The sequence below is a fragment of the Mobula birostris genome, chromosome 24, assembly GCF_030028105.1.
Source record: "Mobula birostris isolate sMobBir1 chromosome 24, sMobBir1.hap1, whole genome shotgun sequence".
Classification (NCBI taxonomy): Eukaryota; Metazoa; Chordata; class Chondrichthyes; order Myliobatiformes; family Myliobatidae; genus Mobula; species Mobula birostris.
In genome coordinates this window covers 40,510,854-40,534,986 of record NC_092393.1, presented here as the reverse complement: position 1 = coordinate 40,534,986, position 24,133 = coordinate 40,510,854, and the positions used below count along the sequence as shown (strand labels likewise).

The following is a 24,133-nucleotide window of genomic DNA, read 5'->3' as shown; positions in this document are numbered from 1 at the left end:
AGCTGGAAGCCCAAGAAGAGTTTATTCATCATATATACCAGGGAAGCCCTAGATCCTTTTTCTCTGTAGCTGTTACACTTTATTCTGCACACTATTATTGTTTAACCTTGTAATGGTTTGATCTGTATGAACAGTGTGCAAGATAATCTTTTCACTGTATCCCAGAAAATGTGAGCATAATAAACCAATGCCAATCTATGTTGACAGTTTCTCCCCCCCCCACCCAGATGCTGTTCTGAGTTCTTCCAACAATTTGCTTCTTGCTTTGATAACTTCCCTTTTACACCTTTTTGTGATGTAACATGCAGAAAATTAAGAAAAGATGGGAATCTGTAGTGTTGAGTTCAAATGCAGGTAATGCCTGAATTATGGTTATAGAAGTTTGCTGTTGGAATTCTCAAATCATTAGGTATAGGAAGAATGTCATCCAGCTGAGAATGATGCAGGGATATTACTGTGACTGGAGGCCTTGAGTTATGAGGTGAGACTCAATAGGCTGGGGTCATTTTCTCTGGAGTGTTGAAGGCTGATGGGTGTTGTTTTTGAGGTATATACAATTGTGAGAGTTGTTATTGGTCTCTTAGTGGCCTCCCTCACAGGTCCTCAGTCACTCAGTTTTTGAGGACAGCCTGCTCTCAGCAGATTTACAACTGTGCTGTATTCTTTCCATTTCTTGATGATTTACTAAGGAAACTGGCATGAAGTCTGTGGAATTAAGGGAAACAAGTAGTGAGATCATGGAAACTGTACAGATCGAAAAGGAGGAGGTGCTTGCTGTCTTGAGGAAAATTAAAGTGGATAAATCCCCGGGACCTGACAGGGTGTTCCCTCGGACCTTGAAGGAGACTAGTGTTGAAATTGCAGGGGCCCTGGCAGAAATATTTAAAATGTCGCTGTCTACGGGTGAGGTGCCGGAGGATTGGAGAGTGGCTCATGTTGTTCCGTTGTTTAAAAAAGGATCGAAGAGTAATCCGGGAAATTATAGGCCGGTAAGTTTAACGTCAGTAGTAGGTAAGTTATTGGAGGGAGTACTAAGAGACAGAATCTACAAGCATTTGGATAGACAGGGACTTATTAGGGAGAGTCAACATGGCTTTGTGCGTGGTAGGTCATGTTTGACCAATCTGTTGGAGTTTTTCGAGGAGGTTACCAGGAAAGTGGATGAAGGGAAGGCAGTGGATGTTGTCTACATGGACTTCAGTAAGGCCTTTGACAAGGTCCCACATGGGAGGTTAATTAGGAAAATTCAGTCGCTAGGTATACATGGAGAGGTGGTAAATTGGATTAGACATTGGCTCAATGGAAGAAGCCAAAGAGTGGTAGTAGAGAATTGCTTCTCCGAGAGGAGGCTTGTGACTAGTGGTGTACCACAGGGATCAGTGCTGGGTCCATTGTTATTTGTCATCTATATCAATGATCTGGATGATAATGTAAATTGGATCAGCAAATTTGCTGATGATACAAAGATTGGAGGTGTAGTAGACAGTGAGGAAGATTTTCAGAGCCTGCAGAGGGACTTGGACCAGCTGGAATAATGGGCTGAAAAATGGCAGATAGAGTTTAATACAGACAAGTGTGAGGTATTACATGTTGGAAGGACAAACCAAGGTCGAATATACAGGGTTAATGGTAAGGCACTGAGGAGTGCAGTAGAACAGAGGGATCTAGGAATACAGATACAAAATTCCCTAAAAGTGGCGTCACAGGTAGTTAGGGTCGTACAGAGAGTTTTTGGTACATTGGCCTTTATTAATCAAAGTATTAAGTATAAGAGCTGGAATGTTATGATGAGGTCGTATAAGGCATTGGTGAGGCTGAATCTGGAGTATTGTGTTCAGTTTTGGTCACCAAATTACAGGAAGGATATAAATAAGGTTGAAAGAGTGCAGAGAAGGTTTACAAGGATGTTGCCAGGACTTGAGAAACTCAGTTACAGAGAAAGGTTGAATAGGTTAGGACCTTATTCCCTGGAGTGTAGAAGAATGAGGGGAGATTTGATAGAGGTATATAAAATTATGATGGGTATAGATAGAGTGAATGCAAGCAGGCTTTTTCCACTGAGGCAAGGGGAGAAAAAAACCAGAGGACGTGGGTTAAGGGTGAGGGGGGAAAAGTTTAAAGGGAACATTAGGCGGGGGCTTCTTCACACAGAGAGTGGTGGGAGTATGGAATGAGCTGCCAGATGAGGTGGTAAATGCGGGTTCTTTTTTAACATTTAAGAATAAATTGGACAGATACATGGATGGGAGATGTATGGAGGGATATGGTCCGTGTGCAGGTCAGTGAGACTAGGCAGAAAATGGTTCGGCACGGCCAAGAAGGGCCAAAAGGCCTGTTTCTGTGCTGTAGTTTCTATGGTTTTCTATGGATTGACTTAACTGTACTCTTAAGGGATATTCATTGGCTTGGAAATTTACTTGTATGCATCTCCTGATTTGTGCCTTTCAATGTCTTTTTCATAGAGTTGCTTGGAGTGTTCTTTTGTCTTTGTGGTGTAGTTTTTACCAGGATACTGACTCACCAACAGTTGGAACTTTCAGATACAGGTGTATTTTTACTACAATCAATTGAAACACCTTGACTGCACACAGGTTTATATATAGCTAGGACACCTTAACCAATTGGCTGCACCAGTGATGATTTGGTGTGTCATATTTAAGAGAGTGAATACTTCTGCAATCAATTATTGTTTTATATTTGTAATTAATTTGGATCACTTTGTGGAAAGAGTCTTTTTCTGTTGATCAGTGTCAAAAAAAAAGTCAAATTAAATCCACTGTGATTCAGTATTGTAAAACAATAAAACATGAAAACTTCTTGGGGAGGTGGGTGAATTAGTTTTATAGGCACTGTGTATTGGGACAGGCACGTGGATAGAAATGGTTTAAAGGGAACTGGGCCAAATGTAGCCAAACAAGACCAGCTTAGGTAGGCAAAGTTTGGCATGGGTGAGTTGGGCTGAAAGATCAATTTAGTGCTGTCTAAATTTGACTCTAAGACAACCCAAAAATCCAAGTTATGGAATAAAATTCACTATTATGGAATTTATGTGGGAGTAAACATTAAATACAAAATATGTGTGAAAACAATTTTTTGTCTATTTTTACTTTTTTGACTCATTTCTTGACGTGCAGATAATGTCTTTTTATTTAATGTGTTGGGTTAATTTTGCTGTCAGGCAGGTTTTTCAAGAGCTTTCCATGTTATTTATCCTCATTGTCTGAAACAGGCCAGTAGTTGCAAGTGCAAGTTGTAAACCTAACTACCACTATTTGTTGTGAGTTACACCATTAAACTCTCTCACCTGTATGATAGGCGTGGGGGTGGGGGGGGTTCATCATCTGCATTAGAACTTCTTTGCGCTTGAATTAATCGCTGACCGTTTTGGAGAACGTCTAGCCTCAGTGTCAAGCCATTTCCTCTTCTAACCTCAGTGTTTTTCTTCAAAAAGTTATGCTTGTATCCTTAGCGCAGCAAAAGTTTACTCTCTCTGCAACTCCTTTTGAGGTTACTACCTTTGCAGGCGGTATTGTTCAATGTAACTTGATAATTGGCTAAAATCAAGAAACAGCTTTGCAAATTTGATACAGCTAAGCTTTGGGATTGGACAGCATCCAGACTACATAGGTGGAATACTTGTGTTTCTGCACTACCTCCATCTCAGCCAGCAGTTGGTGAGGTGACTTGGGACCACTTGATGTGCAATCCTGTTTGCACCTTGCATTTGCTTTACATGTAATGCACATATTTGCATGTACATCCAGTGGCCATACTACTCTCACTCCCCTGTTGGTCTTGCTGCTAGGTGTGCTCCAGAATAATCCATGCTCTGATTAAGCTTCAGCTGGCATAGAATGAGGCGCTTTTTTTCTGGATCAGTCTAATGATAGCTTGTTCTGTTAATTCTAGCATCTGCAGATTTTCTCCTCATTGTGCTGTTTCCATTCTTTATTGTAATAGCCTCTACTAATCTAAGGCATTTAGAGGCAATTAAATGTATTTAAATGAAATTGTATTAATAGTAGTTTTAATGAAATTACACCTTTTCTAAATTTTAAAAACTAACTAAAAGGGGAAAAATACAAAGTTGTATTGAAGTTTGATTCTCATTTGAACAAATAGGTTTGGGCTAGATTCTGCAACTAGTCCTGATGTAAAGCAGAGAAAACACATCATCAAAAGGTTCAGGGCCAAAGCTGGACTTAGTGATGAATCCAGGAGTGGAATTGCTTCCAATATGTTTTATACTTCTGTTCTGCAGTGTGTAGGCACACAAGTCTGGAGCTCATAATGTTTGCCGATGCTTTTCTGTGGAACAATCAATTCAATCCAACCCAATTTATTTCAGAACTTTAAAGATGAAAGGGAGGTTTGATATTGGATGGCTGTTAGGAAGTACGTAGAGTTAAATGATGTTGTGCCAAGGACTGCTTGTTAATTGCTTTGAAGAGAATGGGATCTAGCATTTGTTTGTAGTGAGTGATAATGGGCTCTGGCTCAAGAAAAAGGTAGCATCTGTTTGGAAAATTGGCAGGGAAGGGGAGGTGATGATTAGAGAAGAGGTTATGGGTGGTCACAGGTCATGAAACCCAACTATAGTTTAATTAAGGACAACTAGTTTAAAAATGGGGTCAAAATTACAGGACCACTATTGTGTCGGACTTGGATATCTGGTAATCAGAGAAAATCTCTTCAAAGAGCAGAACTTGGGAACGGCAAAACTGAGGGCATGTCCTCGGGGGAGTTTAGGTGCATCAAAGTTAAGTGAAGATAATAGCCAAAACCTGAGTAAATGGAAAGGAGCAAAGCTTAGGTGAAGAATTAAATCACAATGCATGGGAAGTTGCTGAGTTAAGAGATTCAAGAGAGAGAATACAAATAATTCTTAGTGAAGAAGTTACAATTGGGTTAAGCGAAACCGCTGACTTTAAAGGAGGTTGTGGGGAGGAGAACTTAACACATTTCATTATGACCTGACCAATGTTTTGTATAGGTGTTTTAAGTCTGTTTCTTTATTGCGTGTAAGCTTATATTCCATGTGCTACTTTTGACTTTTTGATTCATAACACTGCCTCTAAAGATCCTTAATGAAAAGATAACTCTGGGGATATGTCACTAATGAATATTTATCTATAAACTTAATATTTGTAATTTCCTTTTCAAGCTCTTATAAGTTGTGCTGCAGCACATGACTTAGAATTATATTATTTGGGTAATACTGTTGATGGTATATTCTTATGTTGGCTGAGCTGCTTGTCTTATTCTTGAACCTGTATCTTTAATATAAAAATCATGTGACAGTAAGTGGTATTACTGAGTCTTCACGCCTCAGGTCATCTGGTATCTGTTCAGAAATCCAGTGGTTCCCCTTGCTTATGGGCTCATTTCAAGATTCATTTACAGTATTATCAAAGAATGTATAAATTATACAACCTTGAGATTTGCTTGCTCACAGGTAGCCACCAAGCAACAAACCTGAAAGAACCCAATTAAAGAGAAAGAATAAAAATAAAAGTAAAAGACCAACACTCGATGCGCAAGAGAAAGGGAAAAATTAATGCAAACCATTAAAGTGAACAACAACAGCATTCAGAACTAAAATTGAGTCCTCAGATCCAAAACCCTGGAGCAGCCCAGAGTAGGCCCAAAGCCTCACTTAGCAGTTCATCATATTTGGGGATACAGAGTACAGCATTCGGGACAGTCTCCACAGCCTCAGCACCATAGAGTTAACCATCGCGAAGAGCGAGTGAAATCGGTTCTCATCCCAGCCAACACACTGTTTTTTCGGTCTATCTGGACCAACGTTTAAATTGACCCAATTACGGAGCAGCTGAAGGCTCTGGTGCCCAGGAGAGAGGAGTGAAAAATATGGAGAGCAAACAAAATCAGCTCTCACCTCTGATCTGGGCCGGCTCTTAAATTGTCTAAGCAGTGTGTCGTACCTTGCACTAGGAACCAGGCCTAGACCACGCCGCCCAGCAACTTGCTTCGGGCACAGATTCTGTCACCCAGCCCGAAGCTGCTCTCCAGCTCTTCAGATCAGCTCGGCACCTAGAGCAATCCAACTTTCTCTTTCAATTCACTGGCTTCACTGCAACATTCACATTACTGTTGTTTTCAAGTGTCTTAAATGTGTTGAGGTATTAATAGGAATATTATTTCATTATTGGAAAATCTGCTGACCGAGTACCTCCAAAGTAGTGAATGTGACTGATTATCAGATTTTTACTATGCTGCTTACTGATACAAAGCAGAATGAAGCTAAATATATGTTTGCCAAGGTATTGGGTGTCTTGATATGATATGGCAACATTCCCTCTTGTCAATGTACTTAAAATGGCTGATACAGCAAATTAAATTTTTACCAGAATTCAGTTGACTTGTGTCTAGTACTGTATCTAATTCTGCTTAATGGGCATTTTATTGTTTTGGATTTATTACGGTTTCATTGGAGACAAGAGTATTCCACAGAGCAATACTATAGCTTAAGGATATTCATCCATGCACCTCTTCCTTTTAAAATATTATTTTAAAATATAGAATAGGGGATCAGATGCAGCTACAGGAGAGTGGTTTGTTTTCCATCTTGTAGTTTTTCCAAGTACAAAGCTGCATCATCTGCACATATCAAGAAACACAAGTTTAAAGAGCAAAATTTTTTATTTATGTATTGTGCATAAATTCTGTTTCAGCAAATTCTGTATCTTGAAATTTTGAGTAGCAATTTGTGATTTCTGTCAGGGTGTATTTCTATTACCCAAAAATCCGTAACATAGGAGTGGTTTGTTACTGGTAAAGTGCCTGTTAGTACTTTTTTTGTTAACCTTTTTAGCTGCTTTCAGGGGTTCATTTTATTATCAAAGTGTACAACTCTGAAATGTTTCAATTCTCTGGGTGGCCATGAAACCAAGACAGCACAATCTTCAGCCCCCAAATCCCACGTCCCGGCAAAAAAAAAAGGAGCAATATCAACCCCCAAATTCCTCCTGCGCAAAACAGATTAGGCACATCAACCGCCCCCCCCCAAAAGAAATCTCTCCTCCCGCACAAAATTCGAGCAAAGCGGATACAAATCAATTTTCAGAATTGACTTGTGTTTAAATAATATTTAGCATTTGTGATTCATGACTAAAAGACTGCTTTTACAATTCTAGTGGAGAATGTAGCAGAGCTTGATCCTATGTCACAGATGCATGTGCTTTCAAATTATTTTTCCTTCAGTGCAGTTACTATGCACGAATGTTTTATGAAATGCAATGAAAACTTAAAATTCTATGTAAGTGTTTGGCACTCTAATGATTTCTAACCAATTGCTTTTCAACTTTATAGCTTTTCATGCCTATGGAAAAGCAGGCAAAATGCTGGTTGAAACAAGGTAAAATTATTTTTTTAAGTTATGATATTTTGTTAAGGTAGCTTGCACTACTGTTAAAAGCTCTTAAATTTTCAGTGCAGTAGTTTCAAATGAATCAAATAGATGACAGTCATTGTAGCTTTCAAAAATGTTTTTCTTTTAAATGAGGCTTTCCAGATTAAAACAAGATATTACCAACATGATATCTATCATTGAGGACTCAAATCCATATTACAGAAAAAGCTTGCAATTCTGAAGTATCTGAATAATGCATTTCATGTTGGAGGAAAGGCATCAGCTGAAACATGTTTTGCTATGCACTTTACCCTTTATATGTGAAGACTAATTGGTAGTTCTTGGTAAAAGAAACTGTCATCTGTAGAACCCAGTGCCATTGTGAATTAACTCATTGGCCTTTAACCACTGGAACCTTGGATAAAATCAAACTAAGACTGATAAAATGAAATACTTATGCTTAACAGCAAGGGTCCTTGTGAATACATGAATAGGGATAACTTTTTTTGTATGAATCTCACAGCTCAAGCTAAGCATAAAATTTGCCACTTAATTGAAAATGATAAAGATTGTCATAATTGTAAGGAATGTTCCACTTGTTTAACCCTGATGTTTTGTTGTGATGGGCCAAACTGCTGGGAAGTATTGGGGGAGATGTCACATTTCAATATCTAAGTTGGCAATATTTAGTTTTGACTTTACTTCTGTAGTGGAGAACTTTTCTATAGGTTTTTGAGGGAAGAATCATTGTTTAGGAAAATTGCACTTCCATCTCCTTTTCTCAGATTTTCAGTATTTTTCATACATGCTGAAAAATGTGCAATATTAGACATTCTTCAGTGTGGCACTATTAAAGCGTTAATGCTAGCTAAATGTTTCAAATTTCTTACTAAATATTTGAAATGCACTGTTATTTTTCTCCGCTTAAGTGGATATGCTATTTCTGTTCTCTCAAAAATTAATTTCTTTGTAAAATGGCGGAGTCTTGTTTAGCTTTTCGTCACTGAGCAATTTGCTATTATTTTGTGCTGCTGTTAAAGATGGATATTTTCTGATCATTGAAGTAATATTAGTTTGAAAATGTATAATTCTGATACATTGCTGTAGATGTTATTTTGCACATTTGTAATCTGCTTAATAAAAGGCTAATTTATTCACTGCTCTGGCTAAGATCTCATCCTTCAAGGATAGTTTAAAATTCTTAATAGAATGTTAGTATTATGTTCCAGTCATATTGAATGATCTACAGTAAAATAGATGTAAAGAAGAAAGAACCCTGTGGAATTAATGCGCAAATTTTGGATTGGCTATGGAACTAGGTGCATTCTCAGAAATGGTAGGTTGTGAATGTGAGCAGTTCACTACATTAATTAGGCAGAGATATTGAAAAAGTAACCATTCAGGGTAGAACCATGTATCTGGAAGTTGACCTAGTTGTTGTAATATTTGGTTCTTGAAAGCTCTGAGGTCAATCTTACAAGGCTATTGCAACTGCAAAAAATGACTTTGAGATGTCTCATTGTATATAAATGTATAATGCAAGACTAATGTAGGAAGCATCTCTAAAGGCGGTTTGATGATTAGCATGATGGTGGAAAATACTGGCTTTAATTTTCCCACAATTGACAACATATTTGCATAGTTCTGGAGATTTCCCACCTCTGCTTTGATTTTGAATTGCACAAGTAGACCAGAAAATCGTTGAATTCCCCAGCAATCACACTGAATCTGCTCCATGTTAGGATTGACACAGGAAGACTGAGCTTGAATATTTGAATGGATAGAAGCAGCTGCAAAGAGTGGTAAATATCACGTAATCTACAATTTAAATGGTTTACTGTTTATAATGGAGCTGGTTTCACAGATTTAATTTTTGTTGATCTTTATTTGGTTAATTGCTGTTTAAGGAATTGTTTTGAATGTCAGATATTCGAGTGCCTTGTAAATCCTTCTTGCTGGCTGTCAGAATTTTTATTGCTTCATGGGCACACCTTGTCAGATAGCATACTACACAAGGCCTGCCCTTACCTCCAGGTTGATACAGGTTCGAGGAAGTTAGATAGATGGAACTGCAGAGCCATGAAGAGATTAAAGCACAATAATTTTAAATTGGTAGCTCTTAGGAACCAGAAGTCAATGCAGATCAAGGGACAGGTTTGCTGAGCAAGTGGACCTTGGTGATAGTATGGCATAACTTGCAAACTTTTGAATTAATTTCAACTTAGATTAAAGTTAAGCAGATTGGCAAGAAGGTCATTAGTTCTTGAGAAGCCAACAAAACTGCACAAGGTAGGTTGGTTATAGAGTCAGTTGTAGAAAACTGCAGCACAGAAACAGGTCATTGAGTGCATCAGATCTGTGCCAAGCCATTTATCTGCCTAGTTCCATTGACTTGCACCCGGACCATACCCTCCATACTCCTCCCATCCGTGTACTGTACCTGTTCAAATGTTGAAATCGACCCCACATCCACCACTTGGCACTGACAACTGGTTCCACACTTTCACCACCCTCTGGCGCCTCCCCTTAATAATTTCCCCTTTTGGCCTTGACCCATGACCTCTTGTCTCACCTAACCTCAGTTGGAAAAAAGCCTCCTTGCCATTCCTCGATCTATTCCCCTCCTAATTTGGTACCTCTATCAAATCTTTCCTCGATCTTCTACGTTCTATGTAATAAGGTCCTAACTTTTCAACCTTTCCCAATAACTCAGGTCCTCAAGTGCCCGCAATATCCTTATAAATTTTCTCTGCATTCTTTCAATCTTATTTGTATCTTTCCTGTAAGGAAGTGACCAAAACTAGGCATAATACTCCAAATTTGGCCTCACCAATATCATATACAATTTCAACATAACATTCCAACTCCTGTACTCAGTACATTGATTTATGAATGCCAAAGTGCCAGAAGCTTTCTTTATGACCCTTACCTACCTGTGACAGTATTTTCAAGGAATTATGGGTTTGTATTCCCAGATCCCTCTGTTCTGTTGTACTACTGTTCATCATGTAAGTCCTGCCCTGGTTTGTCCTCCCAAAGTGCAACACCAGACACTTGTCTGCATTAAATTCTATCTGACATTTTTCATCCGATCCAGATCCCACTGCAGGCTTTGATGGTCTTCCTTGCTGTCCCCTATACCCCTTATCTTGGTGTCATCTGCAAATTTGCTGATCCCGTTTACCACATTTTCATCCAGATCATTGTCAGAGGTGACAAACGGCGACAGATCCAGCACTGGTCCCTTCAGCACACCACCTAGTCACAGGCCTCCAGTCAGAAGGACAACCATTTTTACTAACTCTGGCTTCTTCCCTAAAGCCAATGTTTAATGCAGTCTCGAATTCCAAGGGATTAAACGTCTTTGACCAACCTGCCACGTGGGACCTTGTCAAAGGCCTTGCTAAAGTTCATGTAGAAAACATCCACTACCTTGCTCTTCTCAGCTTTCCTGGTAACTTCCTCAAAACACTAAGGTAGGTTAGACACGACAATCACACACAAAGCTATATTGACTATTCCTAATCAGTCGCTATCTATCCAAATAATTATATATCTGGTTCCTTGGAATATTTTCCACTAACTAACGTCAGTAGCGGGGAAGACTCACTGGCCTATAATTTCCTGGCTTATTCTTCGAGCCTTCTGAAACAATGGTACAACATTAGCTATCCTCAAATCCACTGACACCTCATCCTTGTGTAAGAATGTTTTAGATGTTTGCAAGGGCCCCTGAAATTTCTGCACAAGTCTCCCACGGAGTCTGAGGGAACACATTGTCAGGCATTGGGGATTTGTCCACCTTAATTTGCCTCTAGACTGCAAACATTTCAGGTGCAAACCATCCCTTCTGTACAGGTCCCATCTTTGCTGGAAGTGTGTCCAGTGATCAAAAAATCTGAGGCACTCCCTCCTGCACCAATTCCTTAGCCATGTGTTAAACTGTATAATCTTCCTAGTCATGCCCTCATCAGCACGTGGCATGGGTGACAATCCTGAGATCCAACCCTGGAGTTCCTGTCCTTTAACTTAGCACCTAGCTCTGTGAACTCGCTTTGCAGGACCTTGTCGTCATCACCCACCCCATCCATATCATTGTACCGACGTGACCCATGACCTCTGGCTGTTCACCCTCCCACTTAAGAATACTGCACTTGATCCAAGGTGAACCTGACCCCGACACCTGGAAGGCAACAAACCAGCTGAGAATCTTATTCTCGTCCACAGAACCTCCTTTCTATTCTCTGAACCAATTAATTCCCTGTCACTGCAACTTGCCTCCTCTTCTACCCACCGCCCCCCCCCCCCCCCCAGTCACACCAGTCACAGCCAGGCTTGGTGCTAGAGACGAGACCACTATAGCTTTCCACTGCTAAGTCATCCCCACCTAACAGTACCCAAAGTGGTATAGCTGTTGTTGAGAACAGCATCAGGGGTACTCAACACTGGCTGTCTAACCTCTTTCCCTTTCTTAATGGTCACCCAGTTACACGTGTCTTGCACCTTGGGTGTAACTAACTCCCTGTATATCTTGTCTATCAACTCCTTGGCGTCCTGAGTGATCTGAAGTTCATCCAGTTCCAGCTTCAGCTCCTTCACGCAGTTAGAAACTGCTGCTGGATGCACTTCTTGCAGGTGTAGTCATCAGGGACACTGGAGGGCTTCATGACTTCCCATATTCTGCGTGAGGAGCCCAGTATCCTATCTGGCATGCCCACTATTCTAAATGTGCAATAAAAAAGAAATAAAGAATAATTTTTTAAAAATCTACCTACGGCCTAACTTCTTACTCGCCAAAGCCGCAATGAGTTAAAATCTTAACTCCCCACTCCAACTGTGGTCTCTCCCACAATGGCCCCTCCACTTAAACCTAACATTTTATTTGTCCTTGCCAAGTGCCTAAATATGCACAATCCATTGTCTGCCTGGGAATTGTGGCGCGCAAAATGTGCCGACTGCCCCCGCTTGCTTCTTTTAAACATTCCCTCTACGCAATCCAGTGTCTCCTCTGGAAAGCGGCACACAAAATGTGCTGAATGTTCCCATTTGCTTCTTTTAAACTCTCTTTCCCTCTATGCAATCTGGTGTCTCCTTGGGACTGTGGAGTGCAACGCATGTCGACTGCCCCTGCTCACTTCGTTTGTACTCACTCTCCCTCTACATAATCCGGTGTCTCCTCAGAACTGTGCGTGCAAAGAAGTGGTGAGGTGGGTGTCTCAGTCACCAATGAATTTGTTTTAACTGCCTCTGGGGATTGCAGAGAAATTCTTCAGACTATTTTTTCAATGCTGGCCAAAGCTGTTTGCTGATTTCATCTTTTATGGGAAATCCAATAAATGCCCTCAGTGCTATTATGGTGTACGCGTCATGGACTAGTTTGTATGATATTTTCATATGTTTTGTTAGACTCTGGCAGAAGTGAAATATGCCTACTTAATGAAAAGCAAGAAAGTGTATTATACAGCTTTTAAAATCTTAAATATTCAGAGAGGAAAAGGAAAATATAAGATAGAAATGCTCATGAAATCTACAAGCTTTCATTTTCAACTGATAACTGTTAACGCTTGCATCCTATTAAAACTCTGATCACATTACTCCAGAGGTCATTTACAATTTAAAATGTAATATTTCAGTCTTGACATCTAATCTATGCAGCTGAATAATTGTAGAACACTATTCTTTGCTAATTATAGACTTCCTTTCTTCAGTAATTAGAGTGTAATTGCCTTGGACTGAAAGGACAGGTCTGTACTGCTTGACATCTTTTTTACATATTTAGTTGAAATAAAGCTTTGTGAAATCGTAGAAAAGTGTTTTTAATTTTTGTTTTAGTATTGTCTCAGGATACTGTTATTCTACCACAATTTTATGGAAATAAAGTAGTAGAACTTGAAATTTAAATTCATGATTTCTGTATTTTTCCTCAAAAAATACTTCCAATGAGTGACCTTTCACCATCTAGCTTTGTACTGGCTCAATATAACTAAGCACTGTTAAGAACATATGTTAAAAGATGTTTAGGCAATCTAGAATCTTTCCAAACTAAGGCAGACAACTTTTGCTCATTCTGATACACTTTTCTGAGTATAGAAAGCAAACTGTTCAGTGCGCTATTTTGCCAGACTGGTTTATTGACATGCGGACATTGACCTGTAAGTGTGCATTATGATCTATGTTTATAAAAGGAAAGTGTTTATGACATTAGTATCTGAATGCTTCAAGTTAGATATCCTTTGAATGAGGGGAGACCTCATAGAAACATTTCGAATGTTAAAAGGCATGGACAGAGTGGATATGGCAAAGTTGTTTCCCATGATGGGGGAGTCTAGTACGAGAGGGCATGACTTCAGGATTGAAGGGCGCCCTTTCAGAACAGAAATGCGAAAAAATTTTTTTAGTCAGAGGGTGGTGAATCTATGGAATTTGTTGCCACAGGCAGCAGTGGAGGCCAAGTCATTGGGTGTCTTTAAGGCAGAGATTGATAGGAATCTGAGTAGCCAGGGCATCAAAGGTTATGGTGAGAAGGCGGGGCAGTGGGACTAAATAGGATAAAATGGATCGGCTCATGATAAAATGGCGGAGCAGACTCGATGGGCCGAATGGCCTACTTCTGTTCCTTTGTCTTATGGTCTTTTTAATCTACGATACTTTCCAGTTTGATTCCCAGTGTCCCTGCCAAATGGGTTGCATCAGAAGTGAATGACTATACTCTTACTCTAGTATATGGTGTAATTGATCAGCCTTGCCAATAACAGCTGATGTCTTTAGATAATGAATTTTCTTGTCTATTTTGTCAAAGTTTACCATATGAATTTTTGTGTCATTTGCAACAATTGGTTCCATGGCAGATCCACAATTGTGCCATATTGTTTAATGGTACACCAGAGGTGTGCAGAAGAAGTGCTGCATCATGTAGGAGTTATGTTTGATATATATTTGTGTTGAACTGATTGACTTTGTACAACATTTTTTTCCCAAATTAGTTCCTTAACACACAATGTTAATTATAAAATCTAGATATTCTAGTTATGACCAATTGCTTAGCCAAAATTTGTCACTGCAATACTTGGTAATTTATTGGTAATTTATCTTAACATTTCACTTCAAACAACACCCTCAAAATGCTGGAGGAGCTCAGCAGGCCAGGCAGCATCTATGGAAAAGAGTACAGTCGATGTTTCGGACCAAGACCCTTCATCAGGATCCTACGTTCAATTAACATTTCTCTTCCTGTTTTTCTTCCTCATCTCAGTTATTTTGTTTTAAGTTCTGACTTCTTCCACATTAACATCTTGACCTGTTTCTGCTTGCTTACTTCTGCTTTTTTTCAGTCTTACCTAATCCACCATACCAAAATTGATACAGAGGAAGGAGGATCTGTGCTGTAGGAAAACACTAATGACTGCCCAGATGGTCACAAATATGCCAAATGACATTCAGCCCAGAGAGTGTGATGGATAATGCTTGAATGTTGAAATTACCATTAAAACTTTAAATTGTTCCTTTGAGCTAGAAACTGAAAAATCAGAAAAGTACATGAATAAGTGCCAGTTTATACAGTAAAGACACATCTTGTTCTCTAACAAAAGCTCGCTGTATTGGGATGAATGTGTGCCGTGCACTTGTTTGTTATAATAAGGAGGTTTTGTGGCAATTAGGGGAATACACCTAAATTAGAGGAATTTTAAAATCGCTAATGTTTTTAGTTGACAAATATTTAAGGTGTTTTTCTGTGTCTGTGGTTTGTATTTCTTTAAACCCTGTATCATATCTGAAATGAAATCTTAAAAACCAGACAAAGAAACGAGCTGTTAAACATTTATTTGCTCTCACCTGGGATAGTTGGCTTCAGCTGCTGCATCGTTTCAATTTAGTTGTACTGCACACCACTGAATCCTATACCTTTTTCATGACAGACATTTTGTTTTACAAGTATTCTACAAAGGCAGTTCTTTCATTGCAGTTGATACCATCAATCTTGAAATAACTACCACGATGGTTGACTTTAGTAGGCTATTCGATTTGTTGTCACGTTGCAACCACATAATCTAATTTTTATCTAATATCTGCACAAATGCATTTCTCCTCCAAAGGTTTCTGTATGGCAATCTCAAAGGAGTATTGGTGCCTTTTGCCATTCTAGCTAGATGTTATTTAGTACAATGCAGCTTAAGGCAGTGATTTCCTTGTTGGTTATGATTTCATATTACTTGATCTGGTCTTGAACTGTAACAATAGCTTACATGACATGAAGTGATTTTTATTGTTAAGACATTAATTGCAATTTGCTCTGTTATTTTATAGCTTGATTGGCTTGATGTTGGGGACATGCATTGCTTTTTATGTTGTTATCGCTGATTTGGGATCAAATTTCTTTGCTCAGTTGCTTGGACTTCAGGTAAGCAGGCTATTTTTTGGTCGTGTATAACCAAACTGGGAAAAACTCATTTTGACGGCAGTGCATAAGTGCCCAGGCAGTTGGACCAAACTGAATAGAATAACTTAGAGCAGGGGTTTTCAAGCTGGGGTCTATAGGCTTCTTGCTTAGTGATATTGGTCCTTGGGATAAAAATGGTTGGGAACCCTTATACGTCGATTAAGATAGTACAGACACAGGACCATCAGCCTATTTTACTTGTACTGACAAAGCTATCTCGTTGAAGTAGTTCCATTTGCCTACATTTGGCCCATCAATCTAAACTTTCCTATCAGCTACATGCCTAAATTACTTTTAAGCATTGTAATTGTACTCTGCCACTTCTTGCAGCTTGTTCCATATACATACCTACTGTTGTGTGTGTGTTGAGGGAGTTGTCTTTTGGGTCCATTTTAAATCTTTTCTCTCTTACCTTAAACCTATGCCCTCTAGTTTTACACTCCCCTACCATGGGGGGAAAAGGCTAAACCATTCACCTTATCCCCCCTACTACTTTATGTATCTCCATAAGGTTTTCTAAATTTCAGGGGGAGAAAAGCTACAGCCTATCTAGTTTCTCTGTATCTTGCACCTCTTCTTGCTTAATTGACGTCCTTCCTATAGCTAGGCAACCAGAAATAAACACATTACTGGAGTGACTGTTGTACTGGATGACTTAAAAGTTAAAGAGGGCCACAATTACATAACAAAGTCCCTGCAACCAGATGAAAAGTGTTTGTACTGTGTATTTTAAAAGTTGATTGGTACTGCAAACCTAGTTCATTACAGTTTCATTAGCATCTAGAGATTATGTACTCTCATTAAAGGATGTTAAAGTCATGCAAATATGCCAATTGATTTACGTTATGTAAAATTCCCATTTCTTTGGGGGTTCAAGTGATCAAAAGTTGAACAACAGATTTTTATGACATGTATATGCCAGTGATATTAAACCTGATTCTGAACCTGAGTTCACTGAATACCCCATGAACTCATCTATAACTCCAAACAGAGTAACTTCTGCAATCCATTTTTTGTTTCCTCTCTAGGGGATTAGCTAGGTTGAATTTTTTATGGTCAAATGGTCCAACTACACAAAAGCCCTTGAGTTTTAAGTTTTATACTTCTAATGCTGCATTTAACTGACATAATTGAAATTTTATGTAATAAAAATATGATAAATAGAATTTAATCTTGGATTTCAAGTCACAACCATAAACCATTTAGGATTCACTTTGGTTATTTTATCTGCGTACTGGAAGTACATTTTAGTTATGTCAACCAGTTTTATATGTTAAATGTACTTTTAGATCTTGTCGTCTATTTACTATAGGAAAATGTCTCCTGAAAAATCTACTGTGTCTAGTCTGTGGGTAAGAAAAGTGTGACTTTTTAGCTTTACTGCCTTTTTTTGCTTTAGGTTACGCAAGGATTCCGTGTGTTCTTGCTGTTTGCTGTTTCTGTATTTATAGTGCTGCCATTGAGTTTACAGAGGAATATGATGGCTTCCATCCAATCCTTCAGTGCTATGGCTTTAATATTCTACACGCTCTTCATGTTTGTGGTAAGTATCCTGCTGTCTAGTTATCTAGGATATTTTCAATTTTCTTCTGTTTGATCACAGCAATTCGGTGAACAGATTTTAAACATAGCTGATTATGCCTCAAGTTGTAATTGGAGTTGGCTTTGATCTTTCTAAGGTAATATTGAGCAGTTAATTCCTAAAATATTACTGTATAGTGAAAAGATTCAATGTATTAATGTATTTAAAAATATATTATGCAGTATTTGCTTACCATATAAGATTTTATTCCTAGGTCATTATGCTGAGCGTTTTAATATCCTTTCCTTTTTAACAAATGGGAGCTGAATTCCCATTGCTATAACAAGGATGAAGTTCCCCTTGGCCTTATCTACAACCCCATGAAGCTCCATATCCAGCACATTATTCTCCTCAATGTCTGCCATCTTCAACCTACCATTAAATACCCCTCCCCCTGCCCCCGTCCACTCTCTACAGGCTTTGCTCTCTCCATGACTCCATTGTCTATTCATCCTTCCCCACTGAATCTCCCTCCTGCCACTTATCCCTGCAAGTGAGGGAATGCTACACTTCATTTCCTTCCTCACCACTGTTCAGGGCCCCAAACAGTCCTTCATGGTCAGGGAACACTTCACTTGTGAATCTGTGGGGGTTGTATCCGGTACTCCGGTGCAGCCTCCTCTACATTGGTGAGACCAAACACAGATTGGGTGACTGCTTCATTGAGCACCTTCATGCCATCTGCTGCAATAGGTGGAATTTCCCAATAGCTACCCATTTTAACTCAACTTCCCATTCCCATTTTGATACGTCGGTCTATGCCCTTCTCTACTGCCACAGTAAGGCCATGCTCAGGTTGGAGGAGTAACACTTCATATTCTGTCCGGGTAGCTTCCAGCCTGAAGGCATGAACATGTCGTATCTCTAACTTCTGGTAATTTATTCCCCTCCCCCTTCTCCCTTTTCAGTTCCCAATTCCGGATGCCCTTTCACCCCTTCACTTCTCCCCTGCCCATTTCCTCCCTCTTGTGCTTCTCCCTTTTCTCCCATTCCTGTCAGATTCCTCCTTCAGTCCTTTTGCTTTCCTGACCATCAACTTCAAGCTTCTCACTTCATACCCCTCCTCCCCCACCCACCTTCCCCATTTTCAGCCAAAGGTTTGTTAATACAGCATAAGATTTCTCTGTAATGTTTTCCCATTTGAGCAAAATAATGATTTTCATGAGCAGCTCAGTCCAGTCTTCCCATATGAAATCCCATGATGTTTTCCTTGATGCCCTAAAGTTCTTCTAGCCTGGCTGAGGTTTGGCTTTGAAACTTGGTGCAATATATGGCCTTGTACTGCAAAAAATTGCTGCATTGATCTGTAATGCATTTAATACATTACAGTAATCAGTGGTCTCTTTCATTGACTTGGAATGAGTCATTATAATGCATCAAATTATAAATCCCACAATGAGATGGAGTGCACTTATGAAATACGTCCTGCTAATGTTGGGATACAATTGCATTAGATTTTAAATGTTTTGTATGTGACTTGTGGTTTAGTTTACAGGTTCTTAATTTGAATGAATGGATACAGCTGAACTGTGGCAAGGTCACTTCTCAAACTTTAAAGTGCTATGATAAAAATTATGCCTTGTGTAACATTAAGTTCTGGACATAAAGTTGTAAGGAATAGACATAATGTTGAGACCAGCCAGGAGATATTTGGGTTATTAATTACGGGAAATTAAGTTTTTAGCCTCAGAAAGAAGCATCCGAGTGATGCCCTTAGGAAGAATTTAACTAGTGTAAGAGATTTCCCTTTTAAATAGCTTTAAATCTCAAGGATAGAACAATGTGCTTTGGGCTAAAATTGTTGAAAGTCAGGTGGAGGAGAAATGTCATGATAGTCAAGAAGTCATCTAGCAGAATGGGGTGAAAGCTCTGGAATCATTTTAATAAAAAAATCATTTAGAGATTTTTGTGAATGGATACAGTGGGCCAAATAAACATTTTTGTTTATATTATGCTCACGATTAAGTTCATGGCATTTGTCAATGAAATTCTGCACTGAACATTATTTATTAGTTGTTACCTTTGGTGTTCCTCACCCACAGATTGTGCTGTCGTCATTTAAACACGGTCTCTTCAGTGGTGAGTGGCTGAGAAGAGTTGGTTATATTCGCTGGGATGGAATATTTCGATGCATTCCCATCTATGGCATGTCATTTGCCTGTCAATCGTAAGTACTTTGTTTTCACATTTTTTGTGACCAAAACTTGATCAGAGGCAGAATTTGAGAGCATCATTAGGTAGATAGCTTAGAGGTTTATAGGATTGAGGAAATTCTTACATTTTAGGTGTTTCAAAACATGGTTATCAATAATGGAACAAAAGAGAGGATTGCTCAGGTTGAATATGAGAAGTTTGTTGGTGGAGTAGGTTAGCTGAAAAAAAATAGGGCTGAAATCACAGGGATTTAAATGAGGACAAGAATTTGAAATTGGAGGCATTGAAAGACTTCCATTTGCGGCTACCTTTCATAGTGATATAATACAAAACAGCAATAGTTTTTGCTGAATTCACATTATCCACTAAAGTGAAATCTTTTGCTTGTGTAAAATGGAGATCCATTTATCTATGCATTTTTTATAAGGACTGAATTAAGCTTGTTTGATAACGTTTTGATGTATCCTCATAAAAGGTAGTGCTTTAAATGTATCAAGTATCATTTCCTCAGCAACAAAAATTTATTCTGCTACAGTTAAGCAAACTGGCTGAGTCAATTTTGCAGTAGCTGTAGCCAACCAAAATCTTAGCTGCTTTAAACATTTTTAAATATAAGATTGCTTTTTAAATCTGTTCCTTGCCAACTTTATCTCAAATTTGTTGAAATTGCAAAATAAACCTAATACTTCATCATCTGTGATGAAGTATTCTTTATGGTTAACTTTTTGCTAAGGGTCACTCAGTCATTCTCCATCTGAGCTGGAAGATGGTGTGTTGGATCTCGCTCTAAAAATATGGGACTAGCTCTAGTGTTGAAGGAGCACTGTCATCACGTAAGATGTTAAGCTGAGATCCCGTCTACTGACTTGGAGATGCAAGCTTCTACAGCTAGTATTTCATTGCAGAACCAGTGTTGTGGCCAATATTAAAACCAGAATAAACATCACAAACTAATTATCTGATGATTGCATTGCTAATTGTTTGAACGTGCTGTCTACAAATCATCTGTCGATTATCTTGCATTACATTTCTTCATTTGTTGTAAAGTTCATTGGAATGAAATAAAATGGGCCAGACATTATAGAAATAAAAATCTTTCCTGAAAAGCTTGCGAATATTCAGATTCAACATTTTCTCTAGAAAATAATTAGATCATTATAAAAACTGTTCAAAAACCTTAATATTTTATACTCTGAATTGCATTCATAGGCAAATATAAATTTGTTATTTGCAATCCTGAATTTATAATCCTGAAAAGAAAGTATAAAAAATTCAAAATAAATTTATTATCAAAGTTGTAGGCATCCGTTAGTCTCGTGAGACCACGGATTTGCACCTTGGAAGGTTTCCAGGGTTCAGGCCTGGGTAAGGTTATATGGAAGACTGGCAGTTGCCCATGCTGCAAGTCTCCTCTCTCCACGCCACCGATGTTGTACAAGAGAAGGGCACTAGGGCTGATACAGCTTGGCACCGGTGTCGTCGCAGAGCAATGTGTGGTTAAGTGCCTTGCTCAAGGACATGACACGCTGCCTCAGCTGAGGCTCAAACTAGCGACCTTCAGATCACTAGACCGACGCCTTAACCACTTGGCCACGTGCCAACACATCCATATATGTCACCCTTTCCAACCCTGAGATTCATTTTCTTGCAGGCATACTCAATAAATCTATAATAGAATAATAACCATAATAGAGTCAGTGGAAGACCACACCAAGTTGGATGTTTAGTCAGTGTGCAAAAGACAACAAACTGTCTAAATACAAAAAAAAACTAATAAAAAATAAGCAATACATATTGAGAATATGAGATTAAGAGTCCTTGAAGAATTAATTAATTTTTGGAAGGAAGTGTGGTTGGGATGATACTGGGAGAGCTCCTTTTTATCGACTAGCACTAAATGTTCTTCCAATACATAAGTATGGGTTAGGAATTTAGCTCACAGTTTCATGGAAACTTAATTTTTTTTCTAAAATTAACTTTTTGTTCAGTTGCCAGCTTCTCTTTGAACTTGTCATTTGAGTTATCTCTGCATTATCTGGTGGTTTTCAAACATTGGTATTTTGCAGGCTTGTAGGTGTTAGTACCCATAGTTCCAACTACTTATCTGATTCAAATATTGATATGCAGTGACCTATATTAAAGAGAAAGTGTTAGTGATCCAAGTTGGTTTCTTGTTTATATGTTGGAGAGACTACAAATTGAATATGTTGGTAGGAATTATCAATTCATTTTCACCATTTCTTTATAGTCAAGTGTTGCCGACATATGACAGTTTGGATGAACCATCTGTGAAAAGAATGAGTACTATCTTCTCATCAGCCCTCAATGTTGTTAATACATTTTACATGACTGTAAGTGTCTTATTTATATATACTGAATGCAACTTGAGTATTTTAATAGAAATAAATCCTATTAGGAATGAATTACAGAGCATGTGTAATATAGCATCGCTAGATTTTCAAATAATGAGTGAATGGTTCAGTGGTTCCATTTAACATCAGAGAATGTATGCAATATACAACCTGAGGTTCCTACTCTCCACAGACATCCTTGAAACAGAAGGAAACCCCCAAAGAATGGCCGAAAAAAATGTAAGAGCCACAAAGCCCCCTTTCCCCTACCACGCACAAGCAGCATCAGCCCGGGCCTCCCCCACTTATTCTAGCATAAAGCATCAGCATACCTACCGTGCAAGCAACAGCAGAGCCCTCAAAGAGAGACCATGGACTACAGTACATCAAAAACTAGCTATTCATTCCAACATTTGGACATCCCTCAGGTTTCTCTCTCTCACTGATAAGGAGGAGACAGATATCGCTTCATCCACAGCGAGAGGGGAGACAAACAGTCGCTGTTTCGATGTTACAGTCACTGTCTGAAGTATTGCTTTTTATTTTGAGTTCCCTGGCTCTCTCTTACCATCGAGAAAGAGTGGGAGCAATCGATCAGCAAGTGCAGGGCCTCCGACAGCTGCTCTTGTTGTCTTTGAATCAAATTGCAATTCAAGAATTGGGCTAAATTTGTCTGTGTTTTAGTGTTGTGGCTAGTAAAAAGATCGAAGAGCATCAGATGTAATGTAAAATGATTGCTTTAAATTTTCAATAGATAAAATTGGTAAGGGCTTATAAGGTCTAGCAAACAAAATAGATTTAAAGTGCATGTAGGAATGGACAATAAGTGCTGACGTTGCTAGTGGTGTTGACTTTGTTCTATATAAAAGCAAATGTGGATATTTGCATTTTTTTCTCCCAGACTTATTTGAAAGGTGTGCATTAGTAGTGAGCAGTGACCATTTGCCTTAAGTGTTACGTAGGGTGATCTGCAGAATCTGAAGTGCAGAGAATTCAGATAGTGAGGTTATACATTAGTTCCTCTTTAAATTTTAGGCTAGTGTAAGTTTAACTAAAGCTTTGAAATGCTGCATGGCTTGCAATTATTTTATATGGCTGCTATTTCATCATAACCTTGAGCAGAATGTTTACTTCGAATTTTAAAGGCAACTTTTGTGTTTCTTAGTAATAGGTTTAATGTACTCTCATAGTTATTCCTTTAATGTAGTATTCCTAATGAATAGTTCTTTATTTTGTTATCACCAAAATTTGTATACTTCTAATAAATCAACTGTTATTATTTCAATGCTTACAATTTTTTGAATGGGGTGCACCTTTATACATTGCAAACACAAATATGTATTGAATGAATTATAAAATTTAATCATGTAATCAGCTTTAATCAGTAAAAGTAACGATGTTGTAATATCTGTGATTATATTGTTATCCTACAGGTTGGATCTTTTGGCTATATCAGCTATACTGATAATATTGCTGGGAATGTTATGATGAACTTCCCCTCCAACATAGTCACAGAGATGATTCGTGTAGGATTTATGATGTCTGTTGCTGTGGGGTTTCCTATGATGATTCTTCCTTGTAGACAAGCTCTGAACACTTTTCTCTTTGAACAATTGCAGGTAAATGTACAGTATAAATATAGCAGATTTCAAACGTACACAAAATGGAGTGACATTAAAAGATGAAGAATATTATTGTACATGCTTTAAGCTACTTTAATTTTGAAACCCATTGCTTCACATGTTGACTCTGTTTTATTGCATGCCATTGAGATGTATTTTCATGAAACTTATTTTTGATGGTCTCCTTGATGACTATATCTGCGGGAAGTGCAGCCAACTCCAGCTCCTAAAAGATCACATTAAGGAGCTGGAGCTGGAGTAGGAGTTGGATGAGCTAAGGGTAATCCGGGAGGTGGAGCAATTGATAGATAAGATGTTTGAGCAGGTGGTTACACCCAGAGTGCAAACTTCAGGGAGTGGATGGGCGAACACCAAGAGAGGTAAAGGGAGAAAGAAGTCAGTGCAGGGTCCCCTGTGGCCATTCCCCTCAGCAACAGGAATACCCCTTTGGATACTGATGTGGGGGATAACCTATCTGGGCAAGGCAGCAGCAACCAGACCAATAGCACTGTGGTCCACTCTGAGCCTCAGAAGGGTAGGGTGAAGTCAGTTGGAGCAATAGTCATAGGGGACTTGATAGGGGGACAGATAGGAGATCTGCGGCAGCAAAACAGA

General features: G+C 38.8%; 1 protein-coding gene across 2 annotated transcripts in view; it reads left to right on the top strand.

Annotated features, from left to right (window-relative positions):
* The window catches only part of slc38a10 (solute carrier family 38 member 10), a 122,280-nt gene that overhangs the window by 13,413 nt on the left and 84,734 nt on the right, over nucleotides 1-24,133 (top strand). For both annotated transcript variants that reach the window (XM_072242045.1, XM_072242044.1), the window contains exons 3-8: nucleotides 7,333-7,378; nucleotides 15,677-15,770; nucleotides 17,209-17,352; nucleotides 19,434-19,558; nucleotides 21,794-21,896; nucleotides 23,330-23,515. In XM_072242045.1, coding sequence (XP_072098146.1) covers nucleotides 7,333-7,378; nucleotides 15,677-15,770; nucleotides 17,209-17,352; nucleotides 19,434-19,558; nucleotides 21,794-21,896; nucleotides 23,330-23,515 — 698 coding nt within the window. The remainder of the gene's footprint in view (nucleotides 1-7,332; nucleotides 7,379-15,676; nucleotides 15,771-17,208; nucleotides 17,353-19,433; nucleotides 19,559-21,793; nucleotides 21,897-23,329; nucleotides 23,516-24,133) is intronic.